At 46.4% G+C, this 22,710-nt stretch overlaps 1 protein-coding gene across 2 annotated transcripts; it reads left to right on the plus strand.

The window, feature by feature from the left end:
• Nucleotides 1-174: 174 nt before the first annotated feature.
• mfhas1 (multifunctional ROCO family signaling regulator 1) lies at nucleotides 175-21,864 on the plus strand. Of its 2 annotated transcripts, none has more exons than XM_063011892.1 (3): nucleotides 175-3,290; nucleotides 19,595-19,978; nucleotides 20,572-21,864. In XM_063011892.1, the coding sequence occupies exons 1-2, from the start codon at nucleotides 449-451 to the stop codon at nucleotides 19,723-19,725; spliced, it is 2,973 nt and encodes a 990-aa protein (XP_062867962.1). In that variant the 5' UTR covers nucleotides 175-448; the 3' UTR covers nucleotides 19,726-19,978; nucleotides 20,572-21,864. The 2 variants fall into 2 exon arrangements, with proteins under 2 accessions (XP_062867962.1, XP_062867961.1); XM_063011891.1 differs by having other exon boundaries at nucleotides 19,595-19,974.
• The last annotated feature ends 846 nt before the right edge of the window (nucleotides 21,865-22,710 follow it).

The raw sequence follows: 22,710 nt of genomic DNA on the forward strand, positions 1-22,710 counted from the left end.
TTCCCAAGCCTACGGGACTGCAGACACGGTAGAAAGGCGGAGACCGGAGGAGGGAGTGGAGAACATGCAGCGCTGGTGCTTTTATTTCTGACCAGTTTGCTCTGTGTTTTGGTACCGTGGGCGTGATGTGGTATCGGGGGACTCGGTGGCGGAACCAAAACCGTCCGAACCGGATCACGGACTGGTGTTTTTACCCGGTTTGTTTATAGCACGGTGCGCTGATGTGTTTTTATTCATGGCGCAGATGAAGACGATGTGGAGAACGTTGCTGTTCCTCAGCCTGGACCAAACCGAACCGCTTCTGTACACAGGTGGAGGTTTTATGGGTGCACAGCTTCTGGATGTGGATCTGATGTGGATTTTGGGACTGAGAAAGGAGAACGAAAAACTCTCCATGCTACCTGGGTAATGGAGATACAGATCCTGCAGATGTAAACAAGGTGGCACCATGGCCGAGAACCAGAGCAACCTGAGGACGGCCAGGATATGGCGAGATGCTGCTTTACGTTCCAGGAAATTAAAGAGCAACATGCGCCAGCTCACTCTTTCAACCACAAATGACCAGAAAATCACATTTCCAGAAGATATCAAGGAGATCGAGGTTCTCAATCTGGGAAACAACCTGCTCCAAGAGCTTCCAGAAGGTCTGGGATCCACCTTGACCAGACTGCGGGTCCTCAGTCTTCGCAGGAACAAATTTACCTCTGTTCCATGTCCGGTTTTTCAGCTTAGCACCTTGGTGGACCTAGATCTAAGTCACAACTGTCTGAGCTGGATCTCAGAGGACGTGGATCTTCTCAGGGGCCTCAAAAAGCTGTGCTTAAGCCACAACAAAGTCCGCGAGCTTCCAACCCAAATCGGGGCGCTCCAGAACCTCGAGGAACTTGACGTCAGCTTCAACGAGCTCTACGGCTTTCCACAGACCTTTACGCAGCTCAGGAAGCTCCGGACACTCGATGTGGACCATAACAAGCTCGAACGTTTTCCACCTGAGATCTTAGCGCTCGGAGAACTTGAGGAACTAGACTGTTCGGGGAATAAATTAGAAGGTCTGCCGGGGAACATCATGATGTTGCGGTCTCTCAAAATCTTGTGGCTGAGCAACACACAGATCTCGTCGTTACCTGAGACATTTTGCGACCTGCAGAACCTGGAGAGCTTGATGCTGGATAACAACTCTCTCGCCGCGCTACCAAGGTCATTTTGCAAAATGCAGAAGCTGAAGATGCTTAATCTGTCATCAAATTCGTTTGAAGAATTTCCTCAGGTCGTCCAAACAATCGTCAGCTTAGAAGAGCTGTATCTGAGCAGGAACAGATTGGCGTTCCTTCCAGACGAACTAGGCCACATGGCCAAACTCGCCAACTTGTGGTTGGACAATAATAGTATAACGTTCCTTCCGGATTCCATAGTAGAGCTGGAGAAGCTGGAAGAGTTGGCTTTACAAGGGAACCAAATTGCCATCCTGCCGGACAATTTTGGGAAGCTTGCCAAAGTGAACATCTGGAAAATTAAGGACAATCCGCTCATACAACCTCCGTACGAGGTGTGCCTGAAGGGCATCCCGTACATCGCCGCCTATCAGAAGGAGCTTGCGCTTGCCCAGATGGCGGTGAAGCCGAGACTCAAACTTGTTTTGATGGGGCAGACCAATGCAGGGAAAACTAAACTCAGGCAATGCATCATGAGCAAACCGCTAGATGCCAAAATGGTAACTGGGGGTAGGGGCATTGACGTAACCAACTGGGTAGCAGACCCTCACCGTAGACTGACCTTCATAGTGTACGATTTATCTGGGAAGCAGAACCACGACCTCATCAAACCATTTTTTCTCTCACCTGGAGCTTTGTACCTCATCGTCGTCAATTTGAGATCCTACACGGGTAAGACGTTTTACCCGAGCGTCGGGTATTACCTTCACCTGCTCGCCGCTAAAGTCCCCCACGCAGTGGTCTGCATCGTGGGTACCCACACTGACCAGTGCACGGAGACCGAACTGGAGGACAGATGCTTAGACATCCACAGGCAGATATCGCTTCAAGAGAAGACGGACCTCGAGTGTTTGCGGTCGCTCGCCCAGCAGGTTGACCAATCCCTTCAGATGGGCTATGACATCAGACTCTCAAGTCCACACGTGCTTTTTTACGGCGTCACGGACAAAAACCTGAGGCGCAGAAAAGCCCAGCTGGAGTCCATGCTGAAGAACCGGCTGCAGATTCTGTCGCCGGTCTTTTGCGTCAGCTGTGAGGACCTGAGGAACGTCCAGCGCCTGAAGGAAAAACTGATGTGCGTCGCGGCTCACTGCGAGATCTTCCCGAACCTTCACAGAGTCCTCCCGAAGTCGTGGCAGATGCTCGAGGAGCTGCACTTCAGGCCGCAGGAGCTGTGGATCTCTTGGTGGGATTCGGCAAGGCTGGGCCTCCAAGCGGGGCTGACCGAGGACCGCCTTCAAAGCGCGCTCTCGTACCTGCACGAAAGCGGAAAGCTGCTGTACTTTGAGGATAGCTCGACGCTCAAGGAATACGTCTTCCACAACCTGCCGCGCTTTATCGCCGTCTTGAACGTTTTTTTCCAGACGGACCTGGGTGCCACGCTGGAGAAATTGAACTACGAGGCAGACGGCGGACAGAACGCCAGTGACCTACAGCGCCACGTGGAAGGGTTTCTCCTACATGGCCTGTTGACGTCCGGCGTCATCCGGGAGCTTCTTAAACCGCTCGTCCAGACTCAGCAAGATTTGCACCTCATCATGGAGCTCCTGGAAAAGATGGGCTTCTGCTACTGTGTGAACAAACCCCGGGGTAAACCGTTAAACGGCTCCTCTGTGGTGTTCAAGTTCCCCAGTCTTGTGAGCGCAGAGGAACCCAAAAGTGAACCCTGGCTGAATGTGGGGTCGACAATCCCCGGTCAGTTCTTTTCAGTAGAACAGTTACAGATCGAGTACGCGTTTCCGTTCCTGATCCCCCCCGGACTGTTCGCACGTTTCAGCGTCAAAATGAACAGCCACGTGGTGCAGCGCTCCGACGGCAGGCACTGCGTCTACGCCTACCGGGGTAAAGTTCCGGTAATGGTGACTTACAGGCCGTCCAGGACTAGGTTGCACCCGGAGGTCCTTGCCATTTCGAGCCATGCGTCTTTGCCCAATATCTGGACCGCTTGGCAGGCCGTTACGCCTTTGGTGGAGGAGCTGAACGTTCTCCTGCAGGAGTGGCCCGGACTTCATTATTCGGTACATATTCTGTGTCCCAAGTGCCTGAAAAGAGGGTCGCCCAACCCCCATTCCTTCCCAGGTGAGTCTTTATTATTCATTATTGTTTTCCATGTAGCATTTAAACACGTTATAAGGACTCACAACATACACTATATGGTCAAAAGTATTGGGACGCCCCTTCTAATTATTGAACTCATGTGTTTAAGCCACAACATTTACTAACACAGCCCTGACCTCAGCTCCACTCAACAGCTCTGGAATGAACTGGAACATCAACTGAGACTTTCTTGATCAAGTTCTTGACACAAATTCCCACAGACATTCTTAAAAGTTTTTAGAGAAGCCTTCTCAGAAGAGCGGCTTTTGTTCTAGCTAACAGGATCACACAGATTGTTATGAAATGGGACGTCCAGCATTCTCGTGGTCAGGCGTCCGAATACTTTTGGCCATATGTTGTTTAACAAATTAACCAACAAAGCATCATTAGCGATTCTGATCATGTCGTGAAAGGATCTTGCTGAACTTTGTCGTGTCTCAGACAGGCACGTACGCCAGAGCTAATGTTAACGATGTGTTTAGAACCTGGTAAACATTGGCACGTTGGCATGGTCGGGCGTGAGTGGAGACTGGAGGATGCTGGATGATGAACAATAGCGCCGAGACAGCGGTACTGACACGAGGGTGGGGTAGAGGGGGGGTCTCTGTGGGCTTTCCGTCACACCTAGCTATACAGAGTAGCCTCATCTGGTCTGGTGCACTCGGTAGTGAAAGGATTGCCACGGTAACTCGGTATGGGATGCTGAATGAGAACGCCTGCTATTTTTGGGTTTGTGCCCATGATGCAAGAACGGTAAACAAAAACCAGTCGTATGATTGTTGTATTGTTGTTTTACTCAATGTTGATCAGGAGCTAAAATGTGCTAAAGATGACGTTGGATGCTAGCACCGCACGATTGGTCTGTTGAAACTACTGGAGCTGGAATTTGTAGCTATTTATTGGAGAAAATACTCGTTCGATGTCACGGTTACAATAATTTGCACCTCTAGAATGATCGCTCGTCACTTTCCAGCATGAGCCTGGATGTGGATCATTGTATTATATATTCCTTCATTAATGACGATTATGTAATTTAGGTTGCGGCAATTCTTTAATATTCCTAATTGTTGTGACCTCGTAACACTTCTTGTAATCGATCCCGGGATTTCCGGGCACTCGGGTGGCACAGCAGTGGTCCGGGAGGGAAGGTCGGGTCCGGGCGGGTCTTTTTTTCTGGTCCGGGCGTGGCTCTCCGTACGCAATACGGCTCCCTGTGTATACACCCGACACTGGCAGGTGATAAGAAGTGCTGCAGATTGCACAAGTCTTGGAGGGGGCGTGTGGTGATCCGGGTCTCCTCGGATCTGGATCAGATCGAAGGTTGTTTAAGCATCAGCGGATTCACAATCAGGAATTAGATATGACTAAATAAAGATAAAGGGCTGGGAGAGTTAAAATTGATTCTTTTGAAGGATTTTCAGCCCTGAGTGCTCATGGTGACACTGAACTGCATTCTAAACAAAGCCTTCATTGGCGTCCCATCACAGCTTATGGAGCCAATCCCAGCCCTTTCTGGTCAGGTGTTTCAGCCACGCCCATCAACCACTTCATCCCGGCCGTGGAAAATGCATAAATAGAAAAATTTATGTCTAATTTTGCCATCATATAATTTTTTTCAGCTCCTTTTTACCCGTCGTAGCTTAGCGTGATCTGAAGTAAACACTTTTCCCGCCCTTGTTGACTTTCTAATAAACCGCCGTCAGTTCCATGTCCTGCACAGAACCGGTTCTGAGTTTACAGAGTGGAGTCAACGTACGGTGAGAACCCTCGTGGTTTGTGGTTTGGTGGTCAGTCTGAGTGTTTCGGTGCTAGCGCGTCATCATACGGACGCTAAACTGTTCTGGTTAGCGATGGTGTTGGACCTGTACGTCCTGTGATGGAGGTCTCGGGCTGGATGGTTCTCAGGCAACGCTCTATGACCCAGTGGCACACCACTGGTGTAGCCAGGGTGGTATTTTTATGTCCTGCTGCTGCCCCAGCTATGAAAACTAGCAGCAAACGCTCAGATAATCGCTACAAAGTTGTAATGACGTCTTTTAACGGATAACCAAAGAGCTTCAAGCAACCATTTAAATATTCAAAACGTCATTGAGGGGCGTTTGGGTGGCGCAGCGGTCTACCACACTAGCACAACCTAGCCGTGTTTGATGGAGGACAGATTTAATAGCGTCAAGTGTGGTGTGGTGGTCACATGGAGCTTAGTGTGTCTCTCCCAACACTGACAGGTGATAACAAGCGGCGGCAGACTGGAAACGTGTCGAAGGGGTGTGTCCGGATTTGGGTCACTGTGATCCTTTTGGGGGCTGCACAGGCAGCGGGTTTGCAGTCAGGAATTGGATATGACTAAATTGGGAACTAATCCAGGGAATAAAAGGCGGAAACATGACTGAGATTCATATCAACCGCTTAATGTGACTGTAATGTAGACGAGTAAGCTATTTGTGAACATGAACAGCAGGACCTGTGGTATTCCAATTCATCCCCTTGTTGGTTGAAATGTGCAGAGTTTGACCGGTTGAGAGTTTATCTGGTTTGTTCTGACCGTGCACGGCTTTACTGGCGCTCTGGACAGACCGACACGTTTAGCCACACAGTTTTTCATCGCTCCATATTTGGGAAGGATTATTTTCGTCCCTGGAGCGTGTTGATCCAGTCCTGGGGCTCCTCGTTCCTACAGACTAAACATAGCCTCAGCGTTCTTCTCACACAATCGAGGAACCTGAACCCTGCTGATTCTCCTCAACAGCTTGGAGAATTCTGCATTATTAAATAAATAAACGTTTTCGACTGTCCTCTCGAGTCTGTGGAGGAGGTGGGAGAGAGGAGCTGTCGTCCATCCTGGACAACACGTCCAACATGAGTCTGTGTGGGTTCTAACCAGCTCCTTGAGCACCAGACACCTCTAGAAGGTGGTCCACAGGTCCTTCATCATTCCAGCAGCGATCAAAGTCTACAATAACAACCAAACCCTCGACCAATTGAGCTCAGCCCCATTTAACAGCTCTGGAATGAACTGGAACGTCACCTGAATGTTTCTTCATTGTCATCAGTGATTGTCATCTTTGACGTCACCTTCAAGTCCTAATAAATACACCGATCAGCCATAACATTAAAACCACCTCCTTGTTTCTACACTCACTGTCCATTTAATCAGCTCCACTTATCATATAGAAGCACTTTGTAGTTCTACAATTACTGACTGTAGTCCATCTGTTTCTCTACATGCTTTGTTACCCCCTTTCACCCTGTTCTTCAATGGTCAGGACTCCCACAGGACCACCACAGAGCAGGTATTATTTAGGTGGTGGATCATTCTCAGCACTGCAGTGACACTGACATGGTGGTGGTGTGTTAGTGTGTGTTGTGCTGGTATGAGTGGATCAGACACAGCAGCGCTGCTGGAGTTTTTAAACACCGTGTCCACTCACTGTCCACTCTATTAGACACTCCTACCTAGTCGGTCCACCTTGTAGATGTAAAGTCAGAGACGATCGCTCATCTATTGCTGCTGTTTGAGTCGGTCATCTTCTAGACCAAGGGTCGGTGAGCCGCATGCGGCTCATTCATCTTTATACTGCGGCTCCGCGTGGCTTGGGAAAATAAATTATAAGTATTTAATTGAAGTGTATTTTATTTGTGTTAGTTCTTAGTAGTTCATATGTATGTGAGCAGCTATTCTCCACCATAAACTATGTTAAAAACAAACACCGCTCACGCCTCACAGACGGCAGCCTACAGTCCTGCGTAAAGATGAAAGTAACTTCGTACAGCCCCGATTTGCGGATGCTGTGCGAAGAGGTTCAGGAGCAGAAGTCCCATTAACCAGGTAAAATAATTATTTATGCAGATATTTTGCAAATGTTTATTTTTCATTGTTTAGTGGCAGTGTTCTTATTCCAATGTATTTTTTAAATTCAGGTCAAGGCTCCGCTACACACTCCGAAAGCCCAAAGGCGATATAAGGATGACGGCTCACACATTTTTTGTTTGCTACATGGATAAGAGACCTTCAACTCGGCGTGTTTTTTTATTAAATTTTTTTTTTAAGAGTTCAAAATGTGTTCATTACATAAATAAAATTTAATTTTCTCTGTAGCACTTCATGGATTTCATAAGCAACACACTATAGTTGTTTATACAAAGTGTAAAGGTAAAAAAACAATATATACAGTGTTATCTTCATTTTAGATGTCAAAAAGTATTTGCGGCTCCCAGTGTTTTCTTTTCAGTGGAAACCGGGTCCAAATGGCTCTTTGGGTGTTAAAGGTTGCCGACCCCTGTTCTAGACCTTCGTCAGTGGTCACAGGACGCTTCCCACGGGGCGCTGTTGGCTGGATATTTTTGGTTGGTGGACTATTCTTAGTCCAGCAGTGACAGTGAGGTGTTAGGTTTTGATGGGACTCAGGTGTCCACATACTATTGACCCTATAGTAGAAAAACTAATCTGAAGTTTTGGGTGCGGCTCTTGACGTTCGGTGCTTTAATTCATTATAAAATGTATAATAAGTGTGTCGGTTACCAGACCAGACGTGTCAGTGTCTCAATGAGTGTGGCTGTAACTCCAAAGCCTGATAAACAGCAGCACCATGCACAAATATATGGACAGTGGTTTGTCATCTCAGGTTGATCGGAATGTAGTCTGGTGACACCGTCCCCAGTCGAGCGAGCTTTACGAGGAAGAATCCTGTACTTCTGCATTTATTTCAGTCCAGATTTAATCCCATGCTGGTGTAGAGCGCTGTGTAGAATTGTTCTAGAACTTTCCGCCGGATTAAGGACGGCGCTCGTACCTGCTTGGAATCCATTTATCGGATTTGAAGGGATTAGACTAGGGGTGAGACATAGCCGAGTCACGCTAGGTTAATGCTAGGTTATGCAATCACTGACTGACGCTGTGTTTGCACCAGCACGTGAGAGGAAACCGGTCGTTTCCTAACGCGCTGTGGGATCCAGAGCTTCCAGGATGCCGTCAGGGTCGCCCGTTCATTCATTCATTATATGAATTGCTTCATACTGGTCAGGTTCACAGTGAATCCAGATCCCTCCTGGGAGTGGTGGTGGTGTGTTAGTGTGTGTTGTGCTGGTATGAGTGGATCAGACACCAACCAAAAATATATCCAGCCAACAGCGCCCCGTGGGCAGCGTCCTGTGACCACTGATGAAGGTCTAGAAGATGACCGACTCAAACAGCAGCAATAGATGAGCGATCGTCTCCGACTTTACATCTACAAGGTGGACCGACTAGGTAGGAGTGTCTAATAGAGTGGACAGTGAGTGGACACGGTGTTTAAAAACTCCAGCAGCGCTGCTGTGTCTGATCCACTCATACCAGCACAACACACACTAACTCACCACCACCATGTCAGTGTCACTGCAGTGCTGAGAATCATCCACCACCTAAATAATACCTGCTCTGTGGGGGTCCTGTGGGGGTCCTGATCATTGAAGAACCGGGTAAAAGGGGCTAACAAAGCATGCAGAGAAACAGATGGACTACAGTCAGTAATTGTAGAACTACAAAGTGCTTCTATATGGTAAGTGGAGCTGATAAAATGGACAGTGAGTGTAGAAACAAGGAGGTGGTTTTAATGTTATGGCTGATCAGTATTTATATTATATCTGTATATATTTTTTTCTTTTATTTAAGAGGATGTGGATTTGTTGGTTTAGGTACAGGACTAGTAATCGAAAGATCATTAGTTCAAGCCCCACCACTGCTAGGTTGTTACTGTTTGGCCCTTGAGCGAGGCCCTTTACCATCTGCTTAGACTGTATACTGTCACAGTACTGTAATTCACTTTGTATAAAAGCGTCTGCTGAATACGTAAATGTACGATGTGTAACTGGTTTGGGTTTGAAGCTCTGCGTGAAGCGGCACTTGGACCGGGATCATCGGGGAGTGGTTCTGTCTCACGTTTCGTTTTTTTCCGTTCCATTAGACGCGTCTTTGCTTCGGATCTTCCCTCGGTGTCTGAGTTAGAGCTGCTGTGAGATGTTTTATGATTACATTTAATCCCTCTCAGCGCCATCAGATCGTTTCACTCTTTAGTTTATAGTCCGGGCATACAAAGGATTATGGGTATTTTGTCTTGATTCTGTCGGGATTTGCTTGCTGTCGCCTCATGGCAAGAAGGGCCTGGGTTCGATTCCCAGGGACCTCTGTCGAACAGGACACATTTATTTCTAGTAGCTCCAATTAACCGGGATGGGAAGGCAGTAATATCTCAGTGGTAGCTCAGTGGTAGCTCGGTGGTTAAGGTACTGGACTAGTCATCACAAGTGATCGTAAGGTTGCAGGTTCAAGCCCCATGTCTGCCACGGTTGGGCTCTTGAGCCAGGCCCTTACCTCTCTATTTGTTTTAATCGTTTAGTCACAATTGTAAGTTGCTTTGGATAAATATCAGTCTAAATGTACATTATACTGACTGCAAGTCTTGGAGTTGTAGAAGGAAACCGGAGCACCCGGAGGAAACCCACACTTACACAAGGTTCCTGGCCCCCCAGCTGGGGGATCGAACCCAGGCTCTTCAGCGCTGCACTTAAATAAACAGACAGTGAAGTTGCTTTATTCAGCTCCGTGTGTTGTCGGCTTGAACTCGAGACTTTAATAGAATATTTATGGACTATATATTTACGTGATCGTCCGGCTTATTACACGAGGCCGTAAATCTTTGGCCCCTCTGTGTTGAATATGGATCCTTTGTGGCCCCTGATTTTGGAAAACCCGGAGCCACCTCTGATTTCAAAGTTCCTTGTGTCCGAGACTTCAAGTTTCAACAGTTCTGGGTCTAGATAGATTGTCTCGGCCAATATTTTAAAAATAATGACCTTCCCGGTTGGTGCATTAATAAACGCCTGGCGCTGATGCTGTTCATGGATCAGTGGGTACGACTGGGCTGTTTTTACTGTTCCATAATCATCCTCGTCTGGAACCCTTGACCTTTTCCTTCCATGCAGCGCTCTGGTGCCACCGTAAATCATCACCGTCTCGCTGTCAGATCTCCTCGTGGATAACGTTACATTTTTTAGATGGTAGACGTTAATGACAAACACACTGCAGTTCTTCACTACAGAAGTCTAAATCATCTCAGTAGGGATGTTATTAATTACCTGATAATCCATGACTAACAGTGAAGACGTTTTCTAACCGCCTAATCAGTAAGTAAAAGATCGTTTCAATTCGTATCACACACACGTCAGCAGGTCAAGTCGGGTCAGATTTATTTGGACGGCGCTTTTTACGATGGACGTCGTCTCAAAGCGACGTTACAGATTCCAGGACCAACAAGAAACATTTAAACTTCACAGGGCAGTCTGTGGGAATTTGTCCCCGTCCCCAGAGTTTTTCTTCATGTCTTTATAGAGCTTTCTCATGCTGGAGCAAGAAAGGGACTTCCCTAAACTGTTACTGCAAGGTCTGAAGCATGAAATTTCCTTTATAAAATCATGTGAATTTATTGAAACAAATACATTAAAAAATTAGGAGGGTTGCCCCAGTACTTTTGTCCATATTGTGTTTTTCCTTCTCTGTTCTGGCCTTCTCGTACACTCACTCAGTGGTCATTATATTCCTCCATAAGAGTTTCATTGGTGATCAGTGACGTCCTGGCTGCATCCTGATCCATATTCTGTGCTAGATAGTATAGAACAGAAACGGAACGGAAATAAGTACCTGATCGTGGTTCATGTTTTTGGAAAATATCAAAATATTATCATAATCAAAATTCAATTATAATCAAAATCTGTTACGTTCTAATCCTCTAAGTACTGGTATAACCAGTGGGGGGCAGTATGTATCCTAGCGGTTAAGGTACTAGACTAGTGGGCGGCACGGTGGCTAAGTGGGTAGCACTGTCTCCTGTCAGCAAGAAGGTCCTGGGTTCGATCCCCAGGTAGGGCGGTCCGGGTCCTTTCTGTGTGGCGTTTGCATGTTCTCCCCGTGTCCGCGTGGGTTTCCTCCGGGTGCTCCGGTTTCCTCCCACAGTGAGGTGAACTGGAGATACTAAATTGTCCATGACTGTGTTGGATATAACCTTGTGAACTGATGAATCTTGTGTACTGAGTAGCTACCGTTCCTGTCATGAATGTAACCAAAGTGTAAAACATGATGTTAAAATCCTAATAAGCAAACACCCAAACTAGACTAGTAATCGAAAGGTCACTGGTTCAAGCCCCATTACTGCCAGGTTGCCGCTGTTGGGCCCTTGAGCAAAGCCTTTAACCCTCAATTGCTCAGAGTACTGTAAGTCGCTTTGGATAAAAGTGTCTGCTAAATGCCAAAAATGTAAATGTAACCAGGGTTGCCAGATATTTATGTGCAAAAATGCAGTGGTGTATAAAGTATAAAAGTACAAGTATGTGTAATGTGATAGAAGTAAAAGTAGAAGTAAAAGTAAATGCAGTTAATAAAAACGGAAGTGGTCAGAATTTTGAAAACTATGAAGATTGTTCTTTTAAGCCTGTAAACCACCTTAACAATAAAGTCGACCCGACACCTACAGACTACATACAAATTCTCACTCACTCACTCACTTACATACTTAACCGCTTATCCAGTCAGGGTCGCGGGGGGTGCTGGAGCCTATCCCAGCTTTTCAATGGGCGCAAGACACACAGTAACACCCTGGACGGGGTGCCAGTCCATCGCAGGGCAGACACACACACATACACCCATTCACCTATAGGGCAATTCAGTGTCTCCAAGTAACCTGACTGCATGTTTTTGGACTGTGGGAGGAAACCCACGCAGACACGGGGAGAACATGCAAACTCCGCACAGAAAGGACCCGGACCGCCCCGCCTGGGGATCGAACCCAGGACCTTCTTGCCAGATCATGATTACAATCACCACAGGTTCATTCAGTGAGAGAGGGGGCACATTTTGTGATTGTAATCATGTATGTAATCTGGAAAATACTCATCTGCTGACTCTCTTTCCCTCAGCTGAGTAGCGTTTGACCTGCTTGTGCTTCTTTGTGACCTTTGTTTGGAGTTTCAGTATGTCCACTGGGGGAAAATGAAGTTTCCCTTTATTATTGCTCGCTGTTGTTCCACTGTACCTGCTGCTTAGCGCCATGCCGAGCTGTTGTGTGTCAGTGTTGTGTCAGTGTTGTGTCAGGGTTGGCGGTGTTTGCTTTACCACCCGGCCTGTTCCTCGGTACTGTTTACTCTCTTCCTGCTGCCGTTAGTCGATAGCCAGAGCTCCGTGGGTGGCTGAGCGAGCATCGTTTGTCAGAATGGAAAGGAAACCGAGCGGATGAGGCGCTAAAGCTACTGCCATCGATCGCCATAGTAACAGGATCGATGGGAGGATAAATAGGATGAGTGTGCATTTTTATGTCATTGTACAGTAAACATACAGATCTGCCTGATCTCTAACTGGTCTAAGACTTTGGGAATCAAACCCAGGACCTTCTTGCTGTGAGGTGACAGTGCTACCCACCAAGCCACTTTCATAATATTCTGCATTATATTGATTCATATTCTTGTTTACACTGTAATGCCGGAACTGTATGACTAAGACAGGTGTCCACATACTTATGGGCGTGGAGTAGTTTTCCTCACCCTTGACATTTGAAGGGACTAAATATTAACTTTAAAAATCTGTTATTGACCTTAATTATGTATATGGTTTATTATAGTCACATGACCCACTTCTAGACTTCTAGCGAGAACAAGTGGGATAAGGCCTGGCTCACAGTCGACATTCCTATTCATCCCAAAGTTGTTGAGCTTAGGGCCGTGCGAGTTCCTTCACACCAGACTCACGTCTTCATGGACCTTGCTTTGTGCACACTAGGACCTTCCTTGTTCTGGCACTGCTGTGGAAGGGTGTCCGCATACTTTTGCCCGCAGGCCGTACACGCGGCGTGTCGAGGAAACCCGGTGGACGCGATCTGCTCCTGGTTTTCAGCTCTAGAGGATGTTTACGTTGGCGACTCGTCAGAATCCACATCCTCCGACCTCCTGAATCAGGAGGGGACGCATTCCGGAGTGGTCTCGCTCCTCCGCGCTCCTCAGCCTGGTCACATGACCGCCCGTACGTGTTTGTCTTGTCGATCTGATGTGATCTCGGTCAGGCCGGGGATCTGCCCGCACACGACCGCTGGATTCCTTCTGTCTGCCGCGGCGGAGATTCCCAAGGGTTTTATCTCTGTCTGGATTTATTTCTTTGGACGGAACGAGGAGCTTCTCAAGGAGCTGCAGCTTCAGGAACGTGTTCAGAAGAAGCTTTATTAGCGCTGGAGAGCGACGCTGGAGGAGCAGGTTGTGTTTTGGAAACGTTCATTGTTCGGTGCGGACTGTAGTTTCCTGTTTCTGAGAGAGCAGGATGTTTCACTTCTACTGAGCTGCTGAATCATGTGTGTACACCATGTATATAGCCAAAAGTATCTGGACACCACTCGTGCACGTTCCACCCACCCCTTCTTATTCGCCCGGTGGATTGGTGCATGATCTCCACGTTCCTCCACTTCTGTGCAGGCACCTCGGGCTACTAACCAGGGTTCTTTCTTACCTTAAAAACCCTTGTCCCTTTTTCTTAGTCCCATCTTTTCCCACCCAGCAGACTAGTGCTCGATTTTGTCTGCACTTCCAGTTGTGCCTGCTAGGGGGCGCCCAGCCAACTGGTAGCACACACAGTCAGTCCATACAGATGTAGTTTGATGAGTTTGTTATGTTATGTCTGCTCTGACCCTTGACCTCAACCCTATCGAACACGTTTGGTATGAATCGGGACGTTAGAGTTGGACCCTAGTCCTGTAGAAAGCCTTCCCAGAGGATCGGAGGCTGTTAAAGCATCAAGGAGCCACGTTATGAATTAAGAACACACCGCACCACCAGTGACCAGACAGCAGGGTTCGCAGTTCGGCAGTAAAAAAACTACCTCCTCCCCCTCAGGCACAGCCAGTTTGGGCCAGAGTTTTAGACCACTGTGCCACCGTAGTGCCACCCAAATGGCCCAGGGTATGAATATGGTCCTCCTGCATGGGCGTGGTTAGCAGTACAAGGATGTTCTTGGCACTGGCTGTGAACACATCAGTGAGGGTTAAACCCGGTGCCCGTTTCTCTCAAATCTCATTAATATGGATGAGCAGCTCAGCGTTGGCATGATGCCACAGCTCTGTCTCTTGGTGTATTTGGCACGATGTACTTTCCTCTTGATCATTTCCTGTCTCGCTTAGTCACCCAGACGCTAAATCAGTCATATAAAGGAAGTGATATGCTTCTAAATTTGCAGCAACAGTTTAGGGAAGGTCCTTTCCAATTCCAGTATGACTGTGCTCGGTTTAAAGAAACTTCAGCATCCTGAACAGAGCTCTGAATGAACCGGAACATCAACATCAGTTCAGTCATGTTTAGACTAAATAGGCACAAATTCCCACAGACTTACTCCAAAGTCTCATGAGAAGCTTCTCAGAAGAGCGGCTGTTGTTCTAGATCTATGTAAAAAGATCACATAGAGGGTCAGTCTATTGTAATAATGTTAGTTTTTGAAATGGGACGTCCGACAAGCTCGTGGTCAGGTGTCCGAATACTTTTAGCCGTATAGCGTATTTAGGCTCCCTGGCACGACACTCCTATAATCTTTATGTGCTTTTAACATGCAAGTGAGTTCTAAACTAAATTGTCTGGACGACGTGTGCAGTACCGCTTCTTTTCACCTGCACCAGTCGGGTTCATACAGAGACCCATATGGTGCACAGAGAGTCACGCACTGATCTCTATTATCCCCCGTCTTTGTGCAGTACCAGCGATCAGCCAGCAGAGGTCGTAACTGCAGCAGTTATGAGAAACTACTTCTGCCCTACCCTAATTAAGGATATTGATCGAACCCTATATGGTTTATTATAGTCACATGACCCACTTCTAGTCTAACAGAGCCAGAGAGAGAATGAGAGAGAGAGAGACGACAAGGCCTGGCTCACAATCAGCATTCCTATTCGTCCCAAAGTTGCCAGAACGGAGAAGGTCCTAAAGTTGGAACCTTAGCAAGCAGCTGCTAATTAGGAAGGTTGTCCGCATACTTTTGCACTTGCGTATACGCGGTGTGTTGAGGAAACCCGGTGGACCTGACAATAAATGGCTCGCAGGGAGGGGCGGAGCGATTCCTCATAACCGCTGCAGTTGCGACCTCTGCTGGCTGATCGATGGTGCTGCACAGAGACGGGGGTAACAGAGATCAGTGTATGACTCTTTGTGTATAATCCGGACTGGTGCAGGTGAAAAGAAGCGGTCTGTACATGTGTCAGAGGGGGTGTATTGTAGTTTCGACCCTCCTCGGTCAGAAGTGCATCAGTAGAGAGGAAATACGATTGAGGAATTGGGAGAAAGCGTGGCTGGATAGCCGAGCTGATGTTCAAACCCGCATGTTTTAAATGTCAGCACTGGTTGGCTAGTGCGTTTTCCCGCTGCATTACTTAATTGTGATGTGTGTATGATGTGTGTATGTGCGACAACCTTAGACGAAACCTGAAACATCTCTCCTGATACGCTGGAATGTGAGTAAAAGCAGGACGTGTGTTGGAACAGAGAGCTGAGAAAAATGACAGGTTCCCTTATAAGGTCTCGGACTGCTCCTCCAAAAAAACAAAAAAGATCTGGAGATCCTGGCAGACGATCAGAGGAACAGTGGGCTACAGTATAAGAATGTGTGTGTTTGTGTGTGTGTGTGTGTGTGTGTGTGTTATACCTGGAAGCACTATTTAGAAAAAAAGAAAGAACAATCGGTTCATTTAGTGTAATTCCTGAACCCTGACGAGTCCCACTGTTCCGCCTGATGAGTGGCAGGAAGTTGTGATGCAGCGCTGAGCTAATTCAGACTGAGATCATTCACTGCATTCTTTAAATCTACACTATATGGACAAAAGTATGTGGACACCCCTTCTTAAAAATGTGTCCATACTAGGGCTGTTGGCTCTAGATACTGCAAATTGAGTATCTGCTGATACTGATACCAATCCAATACTGTCATTTCTCCTCTCAAACAACTAAGCAGTAATTATACACGTCTCAATGCATCATGGTTAAAGTAGCTATCTAAATGACGATGCTCAGACTGTGAGACAAATATTCTAAAGGAATAAATACAGAAGCTACAACATCACACTTTTACACAACTGCTGTTTTTATTTTCACTTTTACACACACAACATTTAGCAGCATTTTTGGTTTCACTTACGTTCCACCTCTTGTTCACGTGACACATCTCACTTTACGGCGTGTCGTCCAAAGTGTCAACAATCAGAAGATGTGGATGTCAATCAAACTCGATGGACCAATTAGAATTGACGCAGAGTTTGGTTGAGATTTTCCGTTAAAGTTCTGTCACGTTTTTAGATGATTAAACCCGGCTGGATTTTGAAGAGGACGTCTGTGGCTAAACGGGAAACGGTGTAGTTTGTTTTATTTCATAACACTAATGGATCAATGATTGAGGATGTGAGAGATCTCCAAGCCGGGTCATATCGGATCGGTGCCAGCCATAGTATTTACTTCACTGAACATCTTGGGAATGAATTGGGTGCCTCAAAAATGGTCTTGTAACTAAATGGGCATAAATTCCTACAAACACATGTCACAAAATGTTTCAGTAAGCATCTCCAGAAAAGTGGAGACTGTGATTGCCACAATGGGGATGACAATTGTAAGGATGTGAAACTTGGACGGTGAAGAACGATGTATTCAGGCTTTTGAGAACAAGTGCATCATAAAACTGCTGAAAATCTAATGGAGGAAGATGATCACCACTGAGCGAGTGTACGAGACGGCCAGAACAGAAAAGAGCTTCTGAACTAAGTCCCAAAGGTTACGTTATAGCCAACCACTGCAAATGATGGCGCCGTAGTGACATGACCTAACAATTTTGGAATTAGATGTCCAGCAAGCTCTAGTCAGAGGTCCACATACTTTCAGCTTTGTAGTCTAGATGTTCTGATCATAAGCAGCATCTTACATCCTTACACATGTTGACCCATGTAGCCTGACAATAAATTCTTCGTAATAAACAAACTTGCCAACTGAAGGCGGAGCGCTGTGAGTTACCACAGCGTTTAAAGTGGCTGTGTCTCAAATCACACACTATAGGAAAGTAACGGTGAATAACGGTTCATTTGAGCTAAATTTTGTGCTGTTAGGCATGTAAATATTATGCAAAAGTGGTCATCAGTGCGTTAAACGCCTGTAGGAGAACTGAAGCAAACGGTAAGCCAAGTTTCATAGAATTTACTTTAAAGGTGTGTCTTGTTTACTAAAGTTTTAAAACATTTGAGCACCACTAGTGTTTACCTCGTGTTTTAGAAAAGCTAAAGGTGCGGCTACGCTGGATTTCAGGAATGATAAAAGCCAGATCTTTCCGTAACATTCTCCAGACCCGAATCTCAGCAAAGGCTACAAACACGTCGACCTTACGTAGCTCTGAACGCTCACACAGGTTTTTTGTTACCAAACCTTGACCCCTCGGCCCAGATAACATCTCTGTACCCTGCTCTCGTGCGCCGGCTTTGTTCGAGTTGAAAGGTCTCGGCCGGGCGCAGCTCCTCCCGCCCGTGCCGGGACAAAGCGAGAGCTAAAATCAATGGGACTAATGGTTTAAGTGGTTCACTGAGCAGATAAATGGTGCATGCAGGATGGGCAGAAGGAAAACACTGATGTATGAGCACTGATGTAAGATTTTAACGTTCCTGATCCTCTGCGGCAGCATTTTTTAATCCTGGCTGGTATTTTCAGCGTGTCTAGACACTTTAAAAACAACAAAACGTGTTTGTGTTGGGAATCCAGAGCTAGTCTGGACATGGTCGGGTGCAGCACTGACAGCGCCAGGTTGTAGTAATCGTGTGTTTTTCTACACACCCACACACACTTCTTTGAAATGAAATGCCATTCAAAGTGCTTTGGTACATATAGAATTGAATTTGATGACCAAAAGTATGTGGACGCCTGACTACAATCCAGTCGGTCAATCCTTTCCCAAACTGTCTGCGTTATTATGGAGTCATTTGTTAAATCTGCCTAAGTCTCTTATTTAGGCATGTTTTTGGGGGGTGGTAGGACACCAAGTACCCCAAAACAACCTCATGATTGTGGGGTGAACAGAAGTCATAATTAAACCGAGGTTTTTAGATCCCTGGTTCTCTGCTGCACCCATCCCTGTAAATAAATATTATGCTAATGCTAATTGCTAACATCAGACTGAATTTTGTCACGTTTTCAATCATTCAAACGCTATTTTCTGGGCAGTTTTTGCTTCCTTAAGGGGCTTCCGAACCCCAAGCACACCAAGCCCGACCGGATTCGGGATTCGAACCTTTTTACTAAGTATGTTAGGTTGTAGGTGTTGCCTCAGTTAGTTCGCGCTCCTTGACGGTTCCAGCTCAGGTTAGTGCTGCCACCTGTTGGTTATGACTGTGTACAACAAGAGGAAAAATATGATTTTTAAAAAATATATCGTTTTATTTTTTTTAAATATATATTCAAAGTACAAGTCAATTTTAAATCTATACACAATTTATTAGATTTTTATAAGCATATATTCTGATTTAAAAAAAAATAATGAAATTATTTAAATAGTTATTTATTATTTTAATAGTTAATAGTTCCTTGTTTAGGTTTTATTTTTTAATATATATTCAAATCATGAATCCATTTTGAAATCTTTACACAATTGTTTTGATTTTTACAAGCCTAGATTCTGATATTTGAAAAGGATTAAAAAAACTACAAATGCTAATGACATGGATACGTTATAAAAATAATGCCGGTGTTTGAATGGAATTTTTGCTACGGATATTATTCATTGTGATTGTAAAGGAGCTTCCTAAACATGAGCAAATGAAAGAAATGAAGGAATAGGGACGTCTGGAAAGGAGCCATCTGTAACGTAAAAAAATTGCAGGAGGACCCGAATGCAGCAGAAGCAACAGTTTTACACAAACGTGTAGAATAAACAACAGTAGAAACCATTAGTAATAATTCAGCTGGTCTTATTTGCATTAAGCTGTTATTACCCAGCGGCTTTGCTGTGAACGCGTCCTTGTTAAATCTTACATACACTGAATGACCAAAAGTATTCGGACGCCAGACCATAAGCTTGTCGGACGTCCGGTTTTAAAAAACAAATGGTATTAAAATAGAGCGACCCATGTAATCTTTTAATCTTGAACAACAACCGCTCTACTGTAAGGGCTTCTTACAAGACTTTGAAGTGTGTCTGTGGGAATTTGTGTGAATATTTTTGTTAATATTTAACTTAGTTAACTAATATTGTACCATGTGTTTGTATCTTGTAGGCGAATTGCTCAGCCAGCCTCGTCCCGAGGGTCTGACCGAGATCATCTGCCCCAAGAACGGCTCGGAGCGGGTCAACGTGGCTCTGGTCTATCCTCCCTGTCCGACACTGGTCAGTCCCGGTCCCAAATGACTGTCCGGTCCAGCCAAGAAATGAACTGTGAACCTGCACACACCCTGCTGCACCTCTGTCAGTCCTGTAAACACAACCGCGACGTATAACGGAGCTACACCAGCGTGTGTGTGTGTGTGTGTGTGTGTGTGTGTGTCCTGCTTTCACTTCACGAGGATGAGAACCGGCCATGACGGATGAGGATTTAGCAGGAACACGAGGATACACACGCACGTGGACACCAGAGCGAATAAAAACCCCACAGTTTAAGTAAGTAAGTAGCTGATGCCTCACTTTGCTGGGTTTGAACCTTAATGATGAGTGATTTATCCTGGTCAGGGTTGTGGCGGTTGTCCCGTTTTGGATATACCCAATTTTCCCGTGCACTCTGGTGACCTCTGGTGGCTGTACCACACCTCTGCACACCTCAGTTGTGAAGCTACACCTAGCTAGCCCTGACACATAAAGAGGAACACGCTATGCTCTCTGTATTCTATATTGCCAGAACGAGACAGTAGGAGTCGCAAATTGTCCGCTAGTCTGCTGGGTGGGGAAAAAATGGACTAAAATAAAGGGGAGGGTTCTTCAAGGCTGTATGAGGACCCTGGTTAGTAGCCCAAGGCGCCTATACAGAAGTGGAGGAACGTGGAGATCAGTGCATGACTCTCCATGTGCGAGACCGACCTCACGTGCCGATCCACCAAAGTACGGGCGAATAAAAAGGTGTCGGAGGGAGGGCGTGTCAGGACAGTATACCCTCCTCGTATGCCACGGGTCTCCAGCAGCAGAAGACTAATTGGCTATGACTAAATCCTTAAATAAAATAGTAAAAAACACTAATTACTACTTCTTGTCTTTTCTCCTCAGGTTCTTCAGCTCCGGTCGCTGGATTTTCATGAACTCGATCAGAAACGAGTGGACAGTCGGACGCCTCTTTGTTCTGCCTGAACTTGTTAATCAGAACATTTGGACACGCCCTGATGGTGCTGATCGTCTTCTAACCCTTGGAGGAACGGATAGAATGAATGTCAGGGACTCGGGGGCTTGGTGGGTGAAAGACAATGAAGGGGCGTCAGGACGGGAACCATGTAGATTTTGGTGAGGACTTATAGACCCTCTGTGATGTAGAACATCAACAAAAGTGCGAATTATTTATATTTATCATTTGCTAAAGTTAGTAAATAAATAAATACATCTTCATTGTAGGTCACCTTATTGTCACTGCAGCAGTGACCCCTACTGTCCGGTCAGGGTGCTGACATGAGCGGCGGAGGAATACAGTACAATAAAACAGTAGTGCGGTCCAGGTTATCCAGTCCACCTACCCACAGCCGCTCTTCTGAGGGCTTCTCACGAGGCTTTGAAGTGTGTCTGTGGGAATTTGTGCCTGTTCAGTCAAAATGTATTTGTATGGCTGGGCACTGATGTCAATCTAGAGAGCCTCAGTCAGTGTTCCAGTTTATCCCAGAGCTGTTGAGTGGGGCTGAGGTCGGGGCTCTGTGCAGGAGGCTTTCGTTCATGTTTTAATAGAGCTCACTCATGCTGGACCAGGAAAGGACCTTCCCTAAACTGTTGCTGCAAGGTCAGAAGCATATAATTGATTTATTACGCCTGGTAGTGACTGTTGTGGCTAAAACACAGACTCAGTGATTAGAAGGGTGTCCCAATACTGCCCATATAGTGTGTGTATATACAGTATATATCGAGCTTGAACCCTTGCTGTGCTATCGACCGGGCCGGGCGTCTACGAGGCACGACAGGACTGACAGAGGAAGATCAGCCGGGTTCCTCACTGCCGCTCCTGCTGCTTCCACTGTGGTCGAGACGATTCTCTGTACGCGATACGGCTCTCCGTCAGACTCCAGCACCTCTGGCAGGTGAAACGAAGCGGCTCGAGTGATAGTGTGTGGCTCTCCTCGGCCAGCGGTGCATCGATGCTGTGTTTACACGCGACAGTTACGATGTGTGTTTTCTAGGACACGTCATGTGATCTGTAAATTGTTAATCCGCAGATTTATTACAGATTTGTATCATAATTTTATTTTTGTAAGCATCACTAAAGCTTGTTTTCTTACAGTGTGGTGCACACGGTGCGAGGCTGCCGCGTCTGATTATACGACTGTAATAAAAGCCAAATATAAAGATTTATCTGATTATTAATTCATGTCTGATTGTTTTTTCTTCTTTTTATTATTTTATTTCTGCATTTTCTCCCAGTTTATCGTAGTCAATTTGTCTTCCGCTGCTGGTGGATCCCTGATTGCGGTCGGGGTGGGTATATTGCTGCTCACGCCTCCTCCGACCCCCAGGCAGCCCTTAGCGGAACCCTTTTCCACCCATTCATTCTGCACAGGCGCCTCTATCTGCTAATCAGGGTCCTTACACAGCGTCTGAAGAACCCTCCCACATAGTCCGGTCATCCCACCCTAGCAGAAACGTGTCTGCTGCAGGCACTGCCAATTAAGCCCGCTAGATGGTTTCGAACCGAGGAGTTCAGAATCTCGGCGCTGGTGTGCTAGAGGAATATCCCACTGCGCCACCTGGGCACAGTCTGACTGTTTTCTTTTTTCTATTATTTTAGTCATACCCAGTTCCTCTTCCTCCGCTGGAGACCCTGATGGTGTACGAGGAGGGTTTATTCTCCTGACACGCCCTCCCTCCGACCCCCTCTTATTCGCCTGTACTTCGGTGGATCGGCATGTGAGATCGGTCTCGCGCAGGGAGAGTCGCACGCTGATCTCCACGTTCCTCCACTTCTGTACAGGCGCCTCAGGCTACTAACCAGGGTCCTTACACAGAATCGAAGACCCCGTCCACCTTTGTTTTAAGTCCCGTCTTTTCCCACCCAGCAGACTACCGCCTGCACTGACTATAGTGCTCACTAGGGGGCACCAAGCTGACCAGTTGCAGAGCTGCGACTCAGTTCTATGTTCTACGTACTTATTATTAACGTTAATGACTAAGCTGTAGTGAGCAGAAGGTCACTGGTTTAAACCCCACCACTAC

Source organism: Trichomycterus rosablanca, chromosome 16 (assembly GCF_030014385.1).
Source record: "Trichomycterus rosablanca isolate fTriRos1 chromosome 16, fTriRos1.hap1, whole genome shotgun sequence".
Lineage (NCBI taxonomy): Eukaryota > Metazoa > Chordata > Actinopteri > Siluriformes > Trichomycteridae > Trichomycterus > Trichomycterus rosablanca.